The 19,504-nt window shown below is 38.4% G+C and overlaps 2 protein-coding genes and 1 long non-coding RNA gene across 5 annotated transcripts; 2 read left to right on the top strand and 1 right to left on the bottom strand.

The window, feature by feature from the left end:
- The first annotated feature begins 4,546 nt into the window (after positions 1-4,546).
- LOC131311794 (F-box protein At1g61340-like) lies at positions 4,547-6,863 on the top strand. The gene is made up of 3 exons (XM_058339371.1): positions 4,547-5,097; positions 5,905-5,979; positions 6,275-6,863. Exons 1-3 carry the CDS (start codon positions 4,894-4,896, stop codon positions 6,482-6,484), a joined length of 489 nt encoding a protein of 162 aa, XP_058195354.1. The 5' UTR covers positions 4,547-4,893; the 3' UTR covers positions 6,485-6,863.
- Positions 6,864-13,074: 6,211 nt separating this feature from the next.
- LOC131311765 (uncharacterized) lies at positions 13,075-19,110 on the top strand. 3 transcript variants are annotated; one of them, XM_058339345.1, is made up of 9 exons: positions 13,075-13,296; positions 14,556-15,319; positions 15,432-15,620; positions 16,560-16,668; positions 16,772-16,830; positions 16,911-17,070; positions 17,179-17,261; positions 17,555-17,942; positions 18,871-19,110. In XM_058339345.1, exons 1-9 carry the CDS (start codon positions 13,149-13,151, stop codon positions 18,972-18,974), a joined length of 2,004 nt encoding a protein of 667 aa, XP_058195328.1. In that variant the 5' UTR covers positions 13,075-13,148; the 3' UTR covers positions 18,975-19,110. The 3 variants fall into 3 exon arrangements, with proteins under 3 accessions (XP_058195328.1, XP_058195321.1, XP_058195332.1); XM_058339338.1 differs by having other exon boundaries at positions 17,555-17,946; XM_058339349.1 differs by having other exon boundaries at positions 13,099-13,296; positions 17,555-17,888.
- LOC131311787 (uncharacterized) lies at positions 19,010-19,249 on the bottom strand. The gene is made up of 2 exons (XR_009195591.1): positions 19,139-19,249; positions 19,010-19,104 (listed from the first exon to the last, which is right to left on the bottom strand). It is a non-coding gene; the product is annotated as an uncharacterized LOC131311787 (long non-coding RNA).
- Between the last annotated feature and the right edge of the window lie 255 nt (positions 19,250-19,504).

The raw sequence follows: 19,504 nt of genomic DNA, 5'->3' as shown, positions 1-19,504 counted from the left end.
TCCCTCAGGCCTAAAATGGTGATAGTTGTTGCTGCCAGCAGGACTCCTTAAGGAGTTATTTATCTCGAAAATTGTTGAGATTCAAAATAGAGGGATCCAAACCCAATTAAAGAGATATACTTTGGAACTCGGAAAGTGGTTAGGCTTATTATGGCCTGATTATCTTTTTAAGTGTAAATATTTGAACTTTTGAAAAAATTCTTAGGCTAAATAAAGCCTGATTATTTTTTCAAATCTAGCGATAAGGACTCGTTTGGTTATGCCAAAAACTGTACTTTGTCCTAATTTACAAGCCTAGATCTTGAACAAGATCAAGGCATGGGGGGCATTGTTTACACCCGTTTTTGGCACCAAATCCTGAGCAAACGTTGGAATGCCATTTAATTATCTTTTAATTAAATTGAGCCAAAAATAAAGAGGTATTGGCTTAAAATTGATGGGCCAAGACAATATTTATTGGGCCCGGTTAATTTTAATTTAATTCGGCCATGGGCTTGGTGTTTCTGGGCCTATTTGCAAAAATGAATTAGTTGGCCCATGACCCATTAAAGTTAATTAGGTGTTTTTGTAGGATAAACATATAAATAGGCCATTTAATTTAATTAAATGGGCCATTACCCAAGAGTCCCATAAAAAGTGGAAGGTGGGTAAATGCTTAGTGTTTTGCAATAGTTGCTCCTGTTGATCCACAAAAGAAAAGGAAACAAGTTGGTGGGAATACTTGCCACATGGCCATTTGACTTGGTCAAATGGCCCACTACTCTTTGATACCCACGAAAAGAGGAAAGAGGGTGGCCCATTATTCTTGATTAACTTCCAGTAACTTCTCACGGTAGAAGGAAACATGTGGGTTTTTCTTTTAAACCTCCAATAACCACACATGATCCCACTAAATATGTTAATGGGTAGTTATTTTGGACACTTGGCAACATCTAGAGCCAACTCGAGACACATGTCAACTCATGGTGAAGGCGGAAAACTCGGCCCAGATCTGGACCAGTGCACTATTTGCCCATGATTTTTTGTAACTTCCAATAACTACCCATTGCCCATTATCCATGATCTCATGAAGGGAAAGTTACAAAAGACACATGGCGCCATGAGAAGAGGACAACAAATCTGTTTGCATGCGAAATCAAGGACCCTTGGCCTATAAATACTAGAAGTCAAGAAGAAAAAAGGGTTCCCACACCAATCAAGCTCAACGCTTAAAACCAAAAGCCTTCCGAGCAAAGCAACTATCTTTATTTTCTCACCCTCACTCAATTACTTCACCAAGTAATTCGGGTTTCTATCTCTCTTGTACCCCAACTTTATTATTACGAAACATAATAAAGTTATTCATATTTCTCTTCATCCCTTACTTTATTATTACGATATAGTAAAGTAATTCTACGCTGTTTCTTTCTTTCTTACACGGTTAGAAAATTATTAAGTCCTCGCACGAAGAGGCAAAACTACGGACCTTCACTGCAATCCAGCCTTTAGGTTGCAGCACTATCGCCTTCTCAGATCTAGAAGTCAGAAAATAGACGCTCAGCCCTTTACGTTAGGCGCGACAAGTCTTGGCACGCCCGCTCAGTCCTTGAGCCACCTCGCGCGCGAACAAGTGTACAATAGTTAGTCTATGGAATTTGTCGTGTCCCTAACAAATACTATCGTGGAATTATCACCTCCCAATTGGTAAATTATCTTCTCTATCAATTTTGATTACGGTACATCCATAGAAACAAAAACTAACTGTATATTTAACACTCACCATACAAAAAACTTATATTTTAATTCCAAACTTAAATATCACCTCCATCAATTTTGATAAAGTTTTTGGTAATTATCAACTTTTATTAGGCATGATACGAACAAACAATACAAAATCACACAGAATTGACGTATACTCTGCATTATTTTTCTTTCATTTCAATTTAAACACTTTTGATTACAATTTACAATTTAAAAACAAAAATAGCATGCACTGTCGGTATCATATATTCTCTCCGGATTAGCTCTCTCTTATACTTACATTTATGTTTTTTTTTTTAAATTTTTGTTGATATTTCAATTTTTTTTTTTTGGTGGGGCAAAGAGTTGACGTTGTTGGGGTTCATATCCTTGCTCCTAACAATAGAAGAAGGTAAATTACCCCAAAAAAAAAAAACAAAACAGTAGGAGAAGGTCCCATTTCAACCATATGCATATCAAAGAGCGTGCGGTCCACGTGGCATCCTTGCAGTAAGAAACAAGAGGAAGAGCTAACAAAAATACATACGGAGACTGATTACGAAGAAGGAGAATAATCAAATGGGTCGGCCGTTCCTTTTGGGTTCCATTTTTGGGGTTATTGCAATAATTCTGAGGCATACAATTGATGATCTGAACTGTTCAATATGTTTAAAACGTGATTTTAAGGGTACCGAAAAGAAATTGGAAAAGAAATGACCGGGAAGGGCTTTATCTAAGCAGTTTTTCATAAATGCTGGTAGAAACTATTTTATAAAAAACTGCATAGATCAAGCCATTCTCGATATTTTTTTGAGCTAGCAAGTACCTTTAAAATTACGTTTTAAATACATTGAACGGTTTGGATCATCAAAATTTGATCGAAAAAAGAGAGGTGCGGACCGTAAGGGGTGTGGATAGGAATCGGACCGTATATTAAGCATTTAGAGTGTAGTATTTATATATATTTATTTCCATCTAATAAAACTCAACTCCCATTTCCCTAAAAAATCTCTCTCTCTCTCTCTCTCTCTCTCCCTCTCTCTCTCTCTCTCTCTCTCTCTCTCTCTCTCTCTCTCTCTCTCTCTCTCTCTCTCTCTCTCTCTCTCTCTCTCTCTCAAAAATCTAGAAATTTAGGGATGAGAGATTGGAGCCTTTTGAAGGCAAAACATATTTGCTTAGAGATTTAGTATATTGATTGATTTCTGTAGGGTCCTGCTAAGTGTATGGACCCAACAAATAACGTGTGGTGCTAAACCATGGGATGGTGATGTGCACGAGCCTCTGTGCGGTATCGAAGTCGTCCATTCGGTAATTCAACGGTTCAAATCTCATCTCCATTGTATAGCATATGAGTCGTTCATTGCCAAAATGAAATCTTGATCATGAGATTGCCGAACGGACGGTTCGGATGCCACACAACACGGTGTTATGCGGTTGGTGCACAGCACCCTCCCCCTATTCTACTAAAGTCACGTAGGGGTGCCACTTGCTGGTTGCCTAAGATCACTAGATAGGGGGATCACTAGATAGGGGATCAATTCCCCTCCATACTTCATCTCTGCGTACCCTTTCATACTTTTCTTATGGCTCTCACTCTCGAATTGTCTCCGAGAATCAAAATTATTCATCTCGTACAACTCATAAATAGCTACATTTGTTCGAAAAATTGGTTTCATCATACATTTATATAACATGTAAATAAATCACATTTTGTTTCAAACATTGGACAGTTAAATTTATAATCACATAGCTTTCTATTTTCTAAAACAAAATACAATACTCCTTTGTACATTTATAAATGACCGATGAATCAGATTTTTTTTACAAACGTAAATAATTACGAGTTCTAGAAAATAAAAGTTTCGATCCTTGGCATTGGCTCCGCTCTGGAGTGAAAGTCACAACAAAAAGTCTAAGGTTCCCGACAAAAGGAATCCCGACGGCGTGCCGGGTCCACTTCGGCCACCAGACGGATGATTCGAGCGGTTCAAAAATTCTTTAAAAAAAATTGAGTGGGCCTGAGCGAGAATCAACGGCATCCGATGTGTGTAGGTGGCTGATCCACACATCGGATGCCGTTGATTCTCGTGTGGGACCCACTCGATTTTTTTTATAGAATTTTTGAAGGGCTTGGATCATCTGTCCGATGATTGGAGTGGACCTGACGCGCCGTCTGAATCCGATCGGAATTCCTTCGGTCGGGAACTTTAGCACCGCTGAAGTCACAAGGGGAGCATGGAGAGGAACTGACCCCAACAAACCTCCCCACGTTGCTTCCTCCCAACCCTTCCCACCACGCCACGTGTCCTCCCACTAAAACGCTAGTTTTTCTCCTTTTTCCCCTAATCAGCAAATTCGAGATCTTTCCCGCTAAATTTACGAAACTTCAAAATTTCCCCTAGATATTTTCGGAGAGATGAGAAATAAAAAGATTCACCTAGGTCTCTTCCTTTTTCAATCTTTGATCAATATAAATACCACTCAAATCTTTTCAGATTGGTAGTTTAAAAGAAAAATAGGAAAAAAAATCCCTCACTTATTTTTTTCCATATCCAAATTCTTTGATCAGTGTCAATAAGATCTGAATCTGTGCCAAGAATCCCCAATCCTCATCTATTTATGGTAGTTAAATAAAAGCTTCATCTTTCTAAAGAGTTGGAAAAAAGGGCGGTTCTTTCATTGTTTCCATTCTTCACTACAACCGATATACAAATCACCCATTACTCCATAACTGCAATCTAGGCTCTCTCTCTCTCTCTCTCTCTCTCTCTCTCTCTCTCTCTCTCTCTCTCTCTCTCTCTCTCTCTCTCTCTCTCTCTCTCTCTCTCTCTCTCTCTCATACCAGGTGATTCCCCCCTCTCTCTCTGTATCTATATCCGTGTGTGTATATATATGTGATCATAGGTTTCGGGATCTAACAGAAATTGGGTTTTAGTTGCATTTCTGATTGGTTTTGAAATCCAGCAGATATTGGGTTTTAGGTACATTTCTGATTTTTTTTGGAATGTAACAGAAATTGGGTTCAAGTTGCATTTCTGATTGGTACTTGATTTGGGTTTCATCCTCTATTATCTTAGTTTGTCTACTTGGTTTCAGATTGAATTCCTGTTTTTGCGTTTGTTGTGATTTCTTGTTTGGTTGGAAAAAAAATCGGATTTTCCAGGGAATTGAAAGATGGCTCTGGGGAGGAGATGCGGGTCGAATGCGAATTGCGCGAATCAAAATTTAGGGCTAGGGTTTGTTCGGAACACGAGGTCAATGAGTGGGAAGAGGGTTGCTCTATTGAGCAATACGGAGGCGACGAAGAAGCATTGCATTGAGAAAATGATTCAGAATCATGAGCAATCTATGATCGAATCACTATCTCTGGACATCCTGGTAAGTATCCATTTAGTTATAGAAATGTTCAATTGGGTGTTTTCATTTGGATGTTTCTTTGATTCTCTTTTATGATTAATGATGATAATTGACTAGACGTAGAAATCAATCAATCAATACATACTCTATGCAAATGTGGTGTGCCTCTCAAAGACTCCAAACCCCCATTTCTAAGGATCTGTTTGGAACCTATAGAAAAGAAAAGAAAGGAAAGGAAAGAAAAAGAAAAAGGGAGGAAAATGAGAGGAAAATAGAAGGAAAAATTTACTATTCACTAAATTTAAAACTTTCATTTTCTTCTCTCTTTTTCTTCCAACCAAACAATGAAAGGAAAAATTTTTGAATTTTCTTTTCCTTTCATTTTCTTTCCATAAGTTCCAAACAGAGCCTAATTTTCTAGCTTTTTCTTTTTCTTTTGATTTTTCAAAGTTTGGAGAGAGAGAGAGAGAGAGAGAGAGAGAGAGAGAGAGAGAGAGTGGGGAGGGGGGGGAGAGATTTTAGGGGAATTGAGAAAAAAATGATCCGACGCCTCAGTGATATTTTATGTGGTGACCTAACTCATCTTCCCACTACACATTTGTGTGGTTCCCGCACAAATAGTTTTTTGTCCTGTGCATCGAATGGGTACAATGCTAGTATGTATGTATAATTGGGTATTCACTATCCACAGTTCGATTCTTTTTTTACTTCCTTCTACATCTAAGTTTTGATATTCAATGCATGTCTAGATATGGAAATGTGGATGAATAATTGGGTATTCTTATTCAGCAATTTCGGTGAAATTGATTTGTGGGTTTTGTTTTGCAGATTAGGATATTATGTGGTGTTGATCATGATGATTTGAAGAAGCTTTTTCATGTATCAAAGATGTTCAGGGAAGCAGTAAGTGTCCATTATGATATCATTAATGAAAGTTTTGGTTTTGCCATGGTTCCATTTAAACAGACATCATCTCTGTTTAAAAGGTAACCGGAATGGAACATCGCCGAAATTTCAATTTTTTGTGCGCTTACAAGACATACTGAGACAGTTAGTTTTGTACATTTTGTCTGCATGATCATGTCTTCCGGCATGTTTAGTTTCCTAGCTGACTGAAATGCCTACAGAAGCACCATTTGTTGTGATATCCTCTTGTGCTTGATTATTTATTGTGATTTGTGTTTCTTTGAATTTACAGACATTGGTGGCCAAAAAACGGCATTTTGCATACAGTACTCCTCTAAAGACTTCAGTCTTCAGAAGTTCTATTGATTTGAGGGATGTGCGGAACTCTGAGGAGGTCGAAGCCCCTAACGCCCCAAAACAGCACCGGCCTTGTAGTTCTCGATTGATCCGGAAGAACGTTTGCAATATCTCGGTGGCCTTATTCACTTCACCTGATGTGTAGCAAATGGAACATAGAGATTTCTCTCTGAAGACGGCGGATCGATTTCTAGGTTCCTTAATGACCCTTTCAATCTGTTGCATCTGGAGAATCGGGTGTTATCATACACACTTGTACCGGTGAGTCCACAAGTTAGAGATAATCGGACTCGAACTACTGCAATCCACGAGTCATTTGAAGAGAGGGATTTAACACAGGCATTGTTGTTGTGCTTTTTTGAGTCACAGCTGAATGATTAGTTGAGGATTGAGATCTGATGATTAGATCATGTCATTTGATTTGTACATAGCTAGAAATCTTTTCACTACAACTGCCCACTTCTTCAACCTTTTCATTGAAGATGAGGTGGCTTTGGTTGTACTATTTGGTTTTGTACACTTTGGAAGGGCTCGCTCCTTCCCCATGATACTCTGAATTCAGTCCAAATCAATCCAAATTGAATGATTTGGTTTGATTTTTTAAAAATAAAGTTTGGTCTTGGTTTAAAAAAAAAAATAGAAACCGTGTTAAATGGTTTGGTTTGTGGTTTTACGTTAATGGTTCTGATTCTAAACCGATCCGAACTGTGTTATATAAATACATACATAAAATTTGTTTATATACACTGAATAAACTTAATTTTCTAATCAAAGTTCCACCACCCCAATTTTTCACTTCCTATATTAATTTTCTAAACTTTTATATATGATAGCTTATTCCTATAATTTCAATACACTAACCATATACGGCTTGGATTTAGTCAATTGACTTTCCACTCTTATTTCTTGATAACTAATTTCCTAATCTAATACCCTATTCCATGGATGTGGAGGCCTGCTGCCTTAGTGGCCAAGGCAGGCGCTACTGTCCCTCTGCACGGCACCGTTTTGGTGCATTAACCCGATCCCCTTTTTCTTTTCTCTTTGTCCGTTGCTACCAGCCTAACAGTTTCAGATTATTGAACTACATAATAATGCTACATCTGTATCCACCGGTAATTATTTAGTGGTCTTGGGACACCGACACATGGTACCCTAACACCTTTATTCATCGCACATTTTCGTATGATCCATACACTTAGTACGGAGCAAGGCCGGCCCCGAGGTAAGCCCCGCAAACCTTCGGTCTTGGGCAACCCCTAGGCTAGGACAACCCAAAAAAAAAAATTCAAGTTAGATAATAAATATCAAAAAGTTTCCCATAGTGGCACAACCCTTTGCTTGGTGTAGAGGTCATTGACAATGTCAAAGCATCTGCGGTGCTTGGTTTGATTCCTAGGCGCTTCCATCCTTTCTCCTCCAATTTTTTGTTCAGCAATCTTTTTGTTCGTCTATCCACAATTTTTATTCTACCTCTTTTTGTTTCCTCCCAACAATAATCTATAAGTGATGTTCTTTCATTTTATTGAAAAAATGTCATAGTTAAAATAAATTGAGCAAACTAACACGATTTTTATTTTTATCTTTGAATTACCATTTCGCAAGAGAGATCAAAGAGATTGGCTATGATCTCAATTGAAAATGAGGCTTTTTTAACTTCTTATGCTTTTCAAAAAAAGTCATTCTCCTCACATATATAATCTAAAAATCCCAAAAAAATGAAAGTTAGCGGAACAGGCCCTGAGTCTTTGGATAAGTAAATAGGATGACTCAATTGATAAATTTGCTTCAAAAAATGCTAGGAGAAGTTTTTTTTTTTTTTTTTAAATCAGATCGTGCCAATCATAAAAACACTATAAATGAGATTTTCATTTTGATGTTGAATTTTTTTATGTTATCCAAGCTAAAAAACAATATTATAATTTTGAATTTTTTATTTTGTATGACTTAATAGTAAGTGGGCAACAAAGTATGAGGTTGGGTTAGGGCAACCCAAATGTTGGGGCCGACACTGATACTGAGCTCCACAAAAAAAGTATACTGGATAAAGGTGTTGGGTGCTCCAAGATTTAATCTTAGCCAAACGTCTAAGAAAGGTATGGTTTTGGCATCGATAAAACAATTTTTGTAAGGGAAAATCTTTATTTACGGTTCCGTAAATAAAGTTTATAGAGGTCAATCTCGATCGTTCAAACGTGTTTTGAACAATTCAGATTAAAGACAAACTATTAATGGTAAGAGATATTTATTACCGGCCAAAAATTAAAAAACATATCTCAACCATTGTCGCCGAAACGGATGAGTGAGATTACGCGTTTCCTGTAAACAACTTATTCTTTTTTTTATTGGTCAAGCGGAAAATCATACATTAACTTAGACGATCAAAGTCTACAAGCCAGATAACCGGCATTCATAAAGGTTCAAAAAGACTACGAGAGTCGTAGACTAGATCCTAAGATGGCCAACACCCATAGCATCGGCCAAGGCGAATTCCCTAGCTGCAAAAGGAATGGAGTTAGAGACTACTAAATTTTGATTCTGCTGCGATCCAAGTCTGGCCAGGCAATCGGCAGTTTGGTTGGCTTGACGATAGATGTGGACGACCGATGAATTTGTCCGAGCAGCAATTCTTCGAGCTTCTTCAACTACGTGACGGTGAGGGTGATCAACAGGTGGTCCTTCATTGTAAAAACCAACTGCCACGCTCGAATCAGACTCTATGGTAACATTTGACATGCCCTTTCCAAAATGATCGTGAGACCTCTGTAAATAGCCCATATCTCTACTTCCAAGCTGCTGGTGCAGGTTGCTTTGCCATAATAACCTAGGATCCAGTTCCCCGAGTTATCTCTGATCACTCCTCCAAAGCCAGCCGTATTGGTGGACTCATAGAAGCAGCCATCCGTGTTCAACTTTAGATGTCCTGGTGAGGGTAAACAACTTATTCACGTACGGCTCCTCTGTGAATAAGTTTCTCTCTTTTCGTAATTGGTATGGGTGTGCGTGCTATATTCTAAGGGAGCTTTATAATGCTCTTTTCCTCCGATGGGTACCAAGTCCAAACAGAGACAAAAGAGAGAAGAAAAATGAAGTACGTTATTAGAGCATCTTCAGGAGGCTCGCTTAGAGCTCTAGCGAAGTCTAACTGGCGAGAAAATGATGCAGGCGGATATTTTGATTATTCTAAAAATATAGGAATCTTAATTTATTATTTTGAGTTTAGCGTTTTAGTAGGAATGTTTTATTTTAATCAAGATAATTTATAAGTATTCAGTTTTTCTAGTTTGATTTGATCTAGTATTCCTATTTTGAATAGGTTTCTTGGTGAAGGAAAATTAGGATTGATTTTATTTTCTTATGTTTATTTTCCATTTTAGATTTTAAGAAATCTAGGTTTAGAAATTCTATTAGTATAAATAAAGTTGTAAGCCTTAGGGTTAAGGAGTTGTTTTATGAATTATTAATGAAAATTTGAGAAGTTTCTCAAAATCGTTTGTTTGTAGAGAGAGTATCTCTAGTTCAAACTTATTCATGATTGTCCTTGTTGCGCATTTTTCTATTTCGACACGCTTTCCTGCATCAGAAAACCTCCATTTTCCCGTTCCGAGCAACCTTGGCTGGGTCTCATTAGTTGAGCCCCTCGCTCAACCACCTCGCCCAGCCCAGCGAGTACGGAAGGCTTGCTTCAGCACCTCTCCCTGAAAACAGATCAGCGACGGCCTCCGACAAGTCAGATTTGCTTGCTCCGGCGAAGGTAAAATCCCTCATCTCACAGTCGCCCTCCTCTCTCTCTCTCTCTCTCTCTCTCTCTCGGATATGATTGTCGTTTTGGTCGTCGCTGTTGTCGGCTATGGCCAGATCCGGTGACAGTGACTTCAACAGAGACTTAATCCTAAAATCATTTTGAGCCCAGAGGATTGTAGATATCGTCGAGATGATTCCAACGCCACCAATCCCGTCGGCAACTGAGGTCACCGGAGCTCTCACATAATGTTCTGAATACCGTACTGGCCAGGGTACCGATTTTCCCACTGGTACGGTGCGTACCGGTACCGGTCAAATACCGGGTACCGTTTCGAATTTACCGCAACTACAATATATATAATAATTATATTAATTATAATTCAAAAAAAATCCCCCATACCATGCAATTCATCATAAAATACCTATGTGTTTGCCTCTTATCCTACATTGCCTAGTTATTAAACTTTTTTCCATCTTAAATAACTTTGCACACTAGTAGGCTTGTGAATGAGGACCCAAGAAGAGGTCTCGCGCTCTCGGGAAAATGGGCTTCTTGGCCGAAGGCAATTTGAAAAAACTGATTCGGAAACCAGTTAACTGGGTACGCGTCACGGGTTATTCTTGTGCAGGGGGAGTGCAAATCCAGAATTTGAGCCTTGCGCATGTACTATGGTTAAGCCCACGTTTTGCTAAAATTCATGTTGTTTTTTTTTTGGGTTAAACGTGTGAATCAACCCCACCAGAAAAAAGGAAAAAAAAAATGTTTTTATATCTCAGACGAATTTATCGGTACCTCGGCCGGTATTGTTTGAGATGGCCAGTAAGGTCCGGTAAGGATCGGTATTAGGGGCGGAATCGAATTAGGGGGTCAGAGTATCGTTTTCTTGATAATCCGGTACGTTCGGGCCGGTACGCAATAGTATTAATAACTTTGCTCTCATGCACGGATTAAAGGTTGCGCGTGAGAGAGTGAGATCTACTCTCGTGCGTGTTTGTCACGCGCCCATCTGAATTTTGTTTTTTTACTTTGTTGAGGTTTTTATTGAGGTTGTTGGGTGGTGAACATGTTTTGTGGCGAACCAAGAGAGAAATCCTATGGTAAATGGCTAGAATTATGACTACATTGTTGGAGATGCTCTTAATGAACCAAAACAGTGCCGTGTAGAGGAATATCAACACTTGTCTTGGCCACAAACCCTTATATTAAAATCATCAAAACTCACTAACATCAACAAACTAAATAAGACTAGAATAAAAATAATCATCAAAACTCACTGACATCTACAATTTGTGACTGTTTCGTTATTTATGTTTTTTCATTTTTAGTGATTTTTTTATCAAAATTTCTATTTAAATTTTAATTTTTGGATGTATATAGAGTAATTTTTTTCAAAAAATAAATTTGTTTGTTAAATTATTGAAAAAATTAACTAAAGATGAAAAAATACACAAATTTACAAAGAATTTTTATATAAAAATATATATTTAAAACTAACAACCAAACATCTGAATGCTTGGGTCAGATCACGTCATGGGTAGAAATGCAAAACTAGTAAACTTAAGTGGCTAGATCTCGAAATACGCGCGCAATTAAGTTCTCGTTCCGGAACGATAAATAAGTACTTATTTTTTAAGAAGACAATTTCAAGCTTAAAAATTATGTGCTTACGCAAATAATTTTTTTATCACTATGGATCTTGTTTGGTAGATCTCATTGAGATCTTTAATACGGTGCAAAAAAATTTGAAAAATTATTTTTCATTTACATTATTTTTAAGTTTGAAAATGTAAAATAAGTATTTATTTTTTAAAAAGGTGTTCTGCAACAGGGCCTAAGGCCATCCACAGTGGCATAATCAAAAGCAAATCATTTTTAAAGTTAACAATATTGAGGTAAAAGATGGCTCACAATGGTATAATCAAACTTAACAACATTCTTAGAAATAATCAAATTTTGAGCTTTGGATAACCAAAACTAGCAACCTTTTTCAATAATCAAAATTTGTGGATCTCACACTACATAAGTTAACAGGTTCTAAAATTTATATACACACGTGTTTCAAATGGTATTTTCTTCTTATTTTCTTCGCCTGCTCTATATCTCATTTTCTTCAGCCACAAACTCTTTCTTTTTCTTTCCCTCCAAAAGTGAAGCTCATATCTTTCAATCATTTACAATTCAACTCATTGCACCGAATTAAGGTATTTCACTTTTTTTTACGTTTTTATTTTATTCTTTTTCGTTCCTCTCCTTGTGGTTGAGTACATGAAGAACCTTGCATTTTTTTACAAATTCAATAACACATTTGTTTTGTTTTTTTTTTTTGAGTACATGATTTTTTTTTCCAAATTCATAATATGAGGGAAGGAAGTCACCAATTTTTTCTCCAAAATTAAGAGAGAAAAATCGATATATTTTTACCAAAAAAAAAACCGTAATGGAGGGAAGTGATCAATGGTGGAAAACATTTGTCGCTGCATTAAGGTATTTCACTTTTTTTTCGTTTTTATTTTTATTCTTTTTTCGTTCCTCTCCCTGTGATTGAGTACATAAAGAACCTTATATTTTTTTACAAATTCAAGAACACATCTGTTTTTTTTTTTTTTAGTACATGATTTTTTTTCCAAATTCATAATATTAGGGAAAAAAGTCACCAATTTTTTTCCCAAAATTAAAGGAGAAAATCGATATATTTTTGCCAAAAAACAAGTGTAATGGAGGAAAGTGATCAATGGTGGAAAACACAAAGGGAGAGAGAGTGTAATTGTAGTGTATCCCTTATTTTAGATATGGACTAGCTAGAAGTGACCATTGTGGACCTCAACATTGTTAAGCTTAGCAACCTCTTAAATGGATAATCAAAAGCTGATGTGTCAACTTTTGATTATCCATTTTTGATTATGCCACTGTGGATGGCCTAAGTCGGTTCTGCTAATCTCCTGCTTCTTCTATATATATATATATATATATATATATATATATATATCCCAATCCTCGCACCAATGCTGTCTCTCTCTCTCTCTCTCTCTCTCTCACACACACACACAAACACAAACAGAGATCAATGGCGTCGACGAAACGCGAACCACCGGTAAATGACTCAGTCGAGCCCGAAACGAAGAAGGCGAAGAACGTATCCGACACCGCGGAGTCTTCCGCGCAACCGAAATCCCACCCTCGTGTGGTGCTCAACCCTGCCGACTGCGATTTAGGTATTCAATGCTTTTATAAATTCCGTATGTCCCCATTTTCAATTTTTCAAATAATATTCAAATTTTTATAAATTGACGTCCACATACGTAAAATTTATTGTAATTATATGGGATGCTACCATAACTTGATGGTATGTTACTAGGGTACCAGCGTCACTTTGGACAATTTAGTTAGGGCCTTGTGGCTGTGCCCGCCATGGGCCCCTTACACACTTGGACTATAGCCTGATCGCCGTATGCACATACACGTTGATGTGATTGTATACCAGTGAGGAATCATACGATTAAGGAAAATTCTATAACCACAAACACACACGCAAACTCTTTACACACACCCACATTTATTTGTGGGTTTCACACAGAATGGAGGTTGTGTGTGTGGGCCACACGCATGTGTATTTGTGCAAGCATTTGTGTATGGGTTTGTGGTTCTAGAATGACTGATACCTCCAGTGCGTGGGCCTCACACAACATGTGAGTGTGTTTGTGTATGTGTTTGTGGTTCTAGGATTGCTCCCGGAGGTGTAGTGTGTGTGGGTCACCATTGTGAATATGAATGTGAGTTGTTTGTGAAAGTGTTTGTTTTTGGCTGTAGAAGAATTACACAATCTAACCGAGTTTAGTTATCATTGCTTGTGACTTGTATGCAACGTATTAGTGTTCCTATGGTCTAAGACTACTTAACATGCGGAAACTCCAAATGTTTCTCACATATCCTCTCAACGTTGGTTCCATAATATAGAAAGGGGTCATGATGTAGGCCTCAAACTGAATTCTAATGGGAAGAAAATGATCATCCTCTTGGATGACTTCGCATGCTGCAGAAAATGCCTATTGTTGTGATTTGCATAATTGTGCACTGGCTTTCTCTATCTCTAAAGTGGACTATATTCCATGCCCACTCTAGTCTCCTCACCGGTTATTTGAATGTTCCAGCAATTCCTTTTTGGCCTGTAATGCTGAATCTGGGTTACTCTATTGCACTGGTGACTTTCTCCACTATCTTTTGAGAACTTAAGTTCCCATTAGGATTTACCAGCTGCATCAATATTCTGAGCAAGCATGTTGATGTCAATGTGATCTGCACGTTGATATATTTGTTTGTGCATCCTCTATAAATCCATAACCCTTAAAATCTCATCTGTTTTTCAGTTTTACATGGAAAATGGGCAAAATATAGCTTCTTGTACTACCCTTGCTTTGAAATTGTTCCTCCTGTTTACTTGTGATTCTGATTTAGTTTATCATCATTTTGCCAGATTTTAATATTGAGGCCTCTGGCCTGGAAGGTTCTGGACTTCATGAGCAAGGATTCGCTTATTGTTGGACTGGTGCTCGTGCCAATGTGGGGATTACTGGGGGCAAGTATTGTTTCGGTTTCAAAATCATCTCAACTCAGCCAGTTGATATGGTAGACACATCCCTTGATCAGCAGCATGTGTGCCGCCTAGGAATCTCTAGAGGAGATGATAAGGTTGGAAACCTTGGGGAGACTGAGAACAGCTTTGGGTTTGGTGGCACCGGAAAATTTTCTAATGCAGGGAAGTTCTCAAATTATGGTGAAAAATTTGGGGTTGGTGATACAATTGTTTGCGCTGTTAATTTGGAAAACAAGCCATCGCCTTTCATAGGTTTCTCTAAGAACAGGAAATGGTTGGGTACTGCAAGGTATTTCAATGCGGGATCAAATGGTCTAGGAATAGTGGATTCTCCAATTAGAGAGCTACAGTGGGAATCAGCACTTTTTCCGCATGTATTGTTGAAAAATGTAGTGGTAGTGGCGCAGTTCAGTCTTGATGATGGACTTGTTCCTGAGGAAGGCTACAAACCTTGGGCTTCTGCTCTCGAGGATGGAAATGGGATTATGGGGCCCATTTTCCAAAACCCAAGGGATTGTGAAGTGATGATGATGGTGGGTTTACCTGCTTCTGGCAAGTCTACGTGGGCAGAGAAATGGGTGAAGGAGCACCCTGAAAAGCGATATGTTTTGCTTGGGACAAACCTAGCTCTGGACCAAATGAAGGTTTCAGTTCTTTTCTCTTATTTTGGTAGATTATTTTTTTCTGCCCGAAAATGGGATCACAACCAATTATCTTCTTCGTTTTTTCCTTCACATAAGTCTTCCCTCCTTATAGGTGCCTGGACTGCTGCGCAAGAATAATTATGGTGAAAGATTTGATCTACTGATGGATCGTGCGACTGGGATATTTAATACCCTACTGTCCAGGGCTGCTAAGACTCCTTGCAATTACATTCTTGATCAAACAAATGTGTACAAGAGTGCTCGGAAACGTAAACTGAAGCCTTTTGCAGACTACCAAAAGGTAGCTTCATAATGTCACTCAGGAGGTGTTCCAGTTTTGCTTCTGTTTGCCAAAGCACCTTTTCGCGTAATGAACAGTACCAAAACCGAAGCTCCGTTCCACTTTCCCCTAAACAGTTGTTCTTTTTTAAAATGATTATTATTGTAATGACCATATTGCCCCTTCTACCAATTAAATTCCCCAGAAGCCCTCCCTCTTCTTTCCCTCTTCGTTGACACAGAGAGAGCAGTCGCACGCCCTCCCTCCCTCTTCTTCCCCAAAAGCCCTCCCTCTTCTTTCCCTCTTCGTTGACGCACAGAGCAGACGCCCTCGCTCTTCTCTCTCTCTCTCTCTCTCTCTCTCTCTCCAATCTTCTTCAGGTTCGACCGAAGCTCGTAAGAAACATACGGTCTCAAAAAATTGTGTCCACAATCTGTCAAGGGGGAAGAGAGAGAAGGGAACTCCCTGGGAACGAGTGATACAGTCGTACGGCAGGACCAGTGAGCTACAGTAGCGGCTGCTACGATTGACGGCCCGTTCCGACTTCTGGAGAGGGGGAGAGAGAAGGCGGCGAGGGGGACGGGGACTTCTGGAAAGGAGATGAGGGAGGGCCGCAGTAGCGGCTGATTTGCTTCTATTGTGGCCCTACACTGAAGCCGTAGGAGAGAAAAATGGGGCAAGGACAGTATTGTCATTTCACTCGGGGATTATGGAGACCTTCGACCAAAACCACGTCGTTTTGGCTGAACATTTTTTAAAAAACTTGAACATATATTTTTGTGAATATATGGAACCAGCCTTCGACCAAAACGACCAAATCTGGAATCAGCCTTCTTTTTGGACAAAAAAAAGTCACTTTTTCTAAAAGTGGAACGACCCCTCAGTATGTCCATAATGTCTCTCTACAGCCTTTTTTTTATTACCTATTTTGGTCTCTATGGTAATATGCATCCAAATCAGATTGCTGTTGTGGTTTTCCCGGAACCAGAAGAGCTCAAGGCTCGTGCTGTTAAAAGATTCAAAGAAATGGGGAAAGAGGTTCCGGCAGAGGCTGTGAATGAAATGTTAGGTATACTGCTAATGCGTGAACATTAGTTTTGTCTCTCTCCTATTCAATCTTGTTCCGTCAAAAGAATAGTTTGTGGATTTCTTATTTAAAAATTCTCTGGCAGCTAATTATGTTTTGCCTACAAGCAAGGACATGCCTCGCGCAGATGAGTTTTTTGATCAGGTAATTTCCAAGACTAGAATCCTTGTTTTTCTATTAGTGTTGAAAATGGGGCTAATGATTGTATTTGTATGATGTTTTAGGTTATCTTTACGGAACTGAACAGAGGAGAGACACAGAAATGTTTGGACGAGATGAAGCGTGCCCTAGCATCTGGTGCAAAGAGTGTTTCACCTTATTCTCGGGAAAGTTCTGTTCAGTCCCATAACAGCTCTGCAATGCAAAATCCTGGAACTTATCCAGGTATTTTAGTCTCGGCAAGCACTTTTGCGAGTGTAATTTGATTTGAAATCTGCTTTCCGTCAATTTGAATTGGAATCAGCTAATTTATGCTGTGGATATATTCCGTAGGGTATTCCCCTTGTGGTCCTGTTAGCAGCGGATATCAGCAAAGTTCATATTCAACTCAACCTCAACTGAATTATGACAATCAAGTAAGTGAAAATCGTTCATTTCATAGATTTGTGGACTTGTAATTGGGTCAGTGGTTTAAGATCGGTTTTGTTAACTTCTTGTGTGCTTTGGTAGTTGAGATCTTGTAAGGCTTTTACTTGAACTTCCTTGATTGAACAACTTAGGTGATTTTTATTTTTATTTTTAAATTAGTTATAACCATTTCACATATACCAAGTCATTTTCTCTCATCTCCTTCATGTTTTCCTTTAGTCGGCATGAATGCCAATGTTATTGAGGGAATGTTCAGTTCTAAGTAGTTGGTATGCATCAGGTGAATTCTGCATATCATCGTAGTGGGCTTTCCAGAGTAATGGATTCTACACCTCTTGTTAATCAAGGCTATCAAACTCCTCCTGTGCTGAATGCTCCTTATCAGAGTTGCGACGGGTATGAAAGCAGAGTAGCGAATCCTGGGCTTGGTACTGACCCTTACCAGACTTATGGTGTGGGTGGACCCTACCACCATCCAAATATTGAAAGAAGGAATTTGATTCCTGGTGGTGGAACTAGCCCTTACCAGAGTGGCATGGTTGAACCCTATCCAAGGCCTTTGTTCAGCACATATGGTGAACATACTGGCTTCCCAGGGCTGGGCATTTCCCAAGGTAATCTGCAAGCTTCACAATCAACATTCGTGCCCAGTCCTTCCCCAGCATACGGTAGGTATTTTTACTTATCCATGGCACCTTTTCTTTATAGTTTTTTTTTTACTCTGGCGTTGTATAAGTTTTTGCTGCGGCAACCAATTTTGGATTTAGGTCATTGGAAAATTTAGAGCTTCAATAGGAGGTGTAATCAAAGACGTTGTGGTGTAAAATTCAATATTCTCGTCTTTGGGCATTAACAATTCGTCTCTAGCAAACTTTGACCAACTGTTGCTGGGTTTTGGTTAAATTATTGATAATGGTATATAGTTTAGTATATTAGTACCAATTGTTAAACTGTTCGCTATTATACGAGTATAGGTGCACCCTTTTTTAGCTATACTTGCTGTCATTAACGTATTTGATCCTCAAAAACAGTGTCCATGTCTTTTCAGAACTGTGTTATAGAGAAAAGAACTACTATATATTATGGAAGTCACAAATAGCAAAAATTTTTAAAGTGGTTGACGTAAAGCTTCAGATGGTGAATTAAAAAAGTTTGTGATTTTATAGAAGTTCAAATAGTTGGGTTCTGTTTAAACTTCAATGAATTTTATGTAGGATGCTTGTGATTTTATAGAAGTTCAAATAGTTGGGTTCCTTGATTGAGACTTCTAGTTTGATATTGGAAATGGGGGAGCTGTCTTACTCATTGGTGCACCTAAGGATGTCGTTGCCATCGTTATTACTTAAACCAACTGGATCAAGTTTAGTTGTAGAAGTCCTTAATTTTTTTAATCTTATGGAGCAAAGTAGCGTTAAAATGCCAGAAGAATGGCTCCTTGAACCTTTTCTTTGAACACACACAAAATTTATCAGGAACTGTGGTATGAGGTCAGGTGTACGCTTTACGGTGCTTCTTATCCTTTTTGTTATATCTAAGTACATTATTCTGCTATTTCTGGCACACTTATAATTTGATGTCGGATGTATAAATTTTCAGGTTCACCTTATGGAACTCCAGTTCCAAGGCCTCCATATGCAAATCTTCCTTATGTTATGCAGCAGCCCCATGGATATGCCCTACCTCGTCCTGGGTACAACTGACTGCCCAGACGCCGGATAATTGAAGCATCAAAGTTCACATTTATGCATAGGGAAAAGGAGAAAGCTATAAGTATCGCAGGAGTTGACGGATAGAACTATATATGATCATAATAGATTGGTAAAAAACTAACTGAAAGATCATAATAGATTGGTAAAAAACTAACTGAAAAAAAAGGTACTGTCGACTAATTTGGTAGATAGACTGGTAGAGTCATATGACTGGAAACTGGAAAGCATGGCAACCCTTTGAGCTAGCGTTGTCAATGATCACAAAAATGATTCATATTCTGTGAATATGTGGCTAATTCAGTGTGTTCCACTTCAATCTTATGAGGGGTTGTGATTCATTTTCCATTTGATTGAACCAGAGGGCGAATGGTTGATGTGGGCATATTATCATTTAGCTGCATTACGAGGACAATGGTCGATTGGTATAGGGGTATGTATTTTCACGAAACTCCAGATAATGAAAACTGGAAAACAAATGAAAGATGTTGATATTGATATTGAAAATGCGCAACATGCACCCC

Source organism: Rhododendron vialii, chromosome 2a (genome assembly GCF_030253575.1).
Source record: "Rhododendron vialii isolate Sample 1 chromosome 2a, ASM3025357v1".
NCBI classification, from domain to species: Eukaryota; Viridiplantae; Streptophyta; class Magnoliopsida; order Ericales; family Ericaceae; genus Rhododendron; species Rhododendron vialii.
The sequence above is the reverse complement of the archived record's forward strand: the minus strand, read 5'-3'. Positions and strand labels throughout refer to the sequence as shown.

Bases quoted from the DNA above. Each gene is read 5' to 3' on its own strand.
- LOC131311765 (XM_058339338.1), top strand. From the start codon at position 13,149: ATGGCGTCGACGAAACGCGAACCACCGGTAAATGACTCAGTCGAGCCC. The intron at 15,621-16,559 runs GTAGCTTCATAA...CATCCAAATCAG, and splicing joins CTTTTGCAGACTACCAAAAG to ATTGCTGTTGTGGTTTTCCC. The intron at 17,262-17,554 runs GTAAGTGAAAAT...GGTATGCATCAG, and splicing joins AACTGAATTATGACAATCAA to GTGAATTCTGCATATCATCG.
- LOC131311794 (XM_058339371.1), top strand. From the start codon at position 4,894: ATGGCTCTGGGGAGGAGATGCGGGTCGAATGCGAATTGCGCGAATCAA. The intron at 5,098-5,904 runs GTAAGTATCCAT...TTTGTTTTGCAG, and splicing joins CACTATCTCTGGACATCCTG to ATTAGGATATTATGTGGTGT. The intron at 5,980-6,274 runs GTAAGTGTCCAT...TTGAATTTACAG, and splicing joins CAAAGATGTTCAGGGAAGCA to ACATTGGTGGCCAAAAAACG.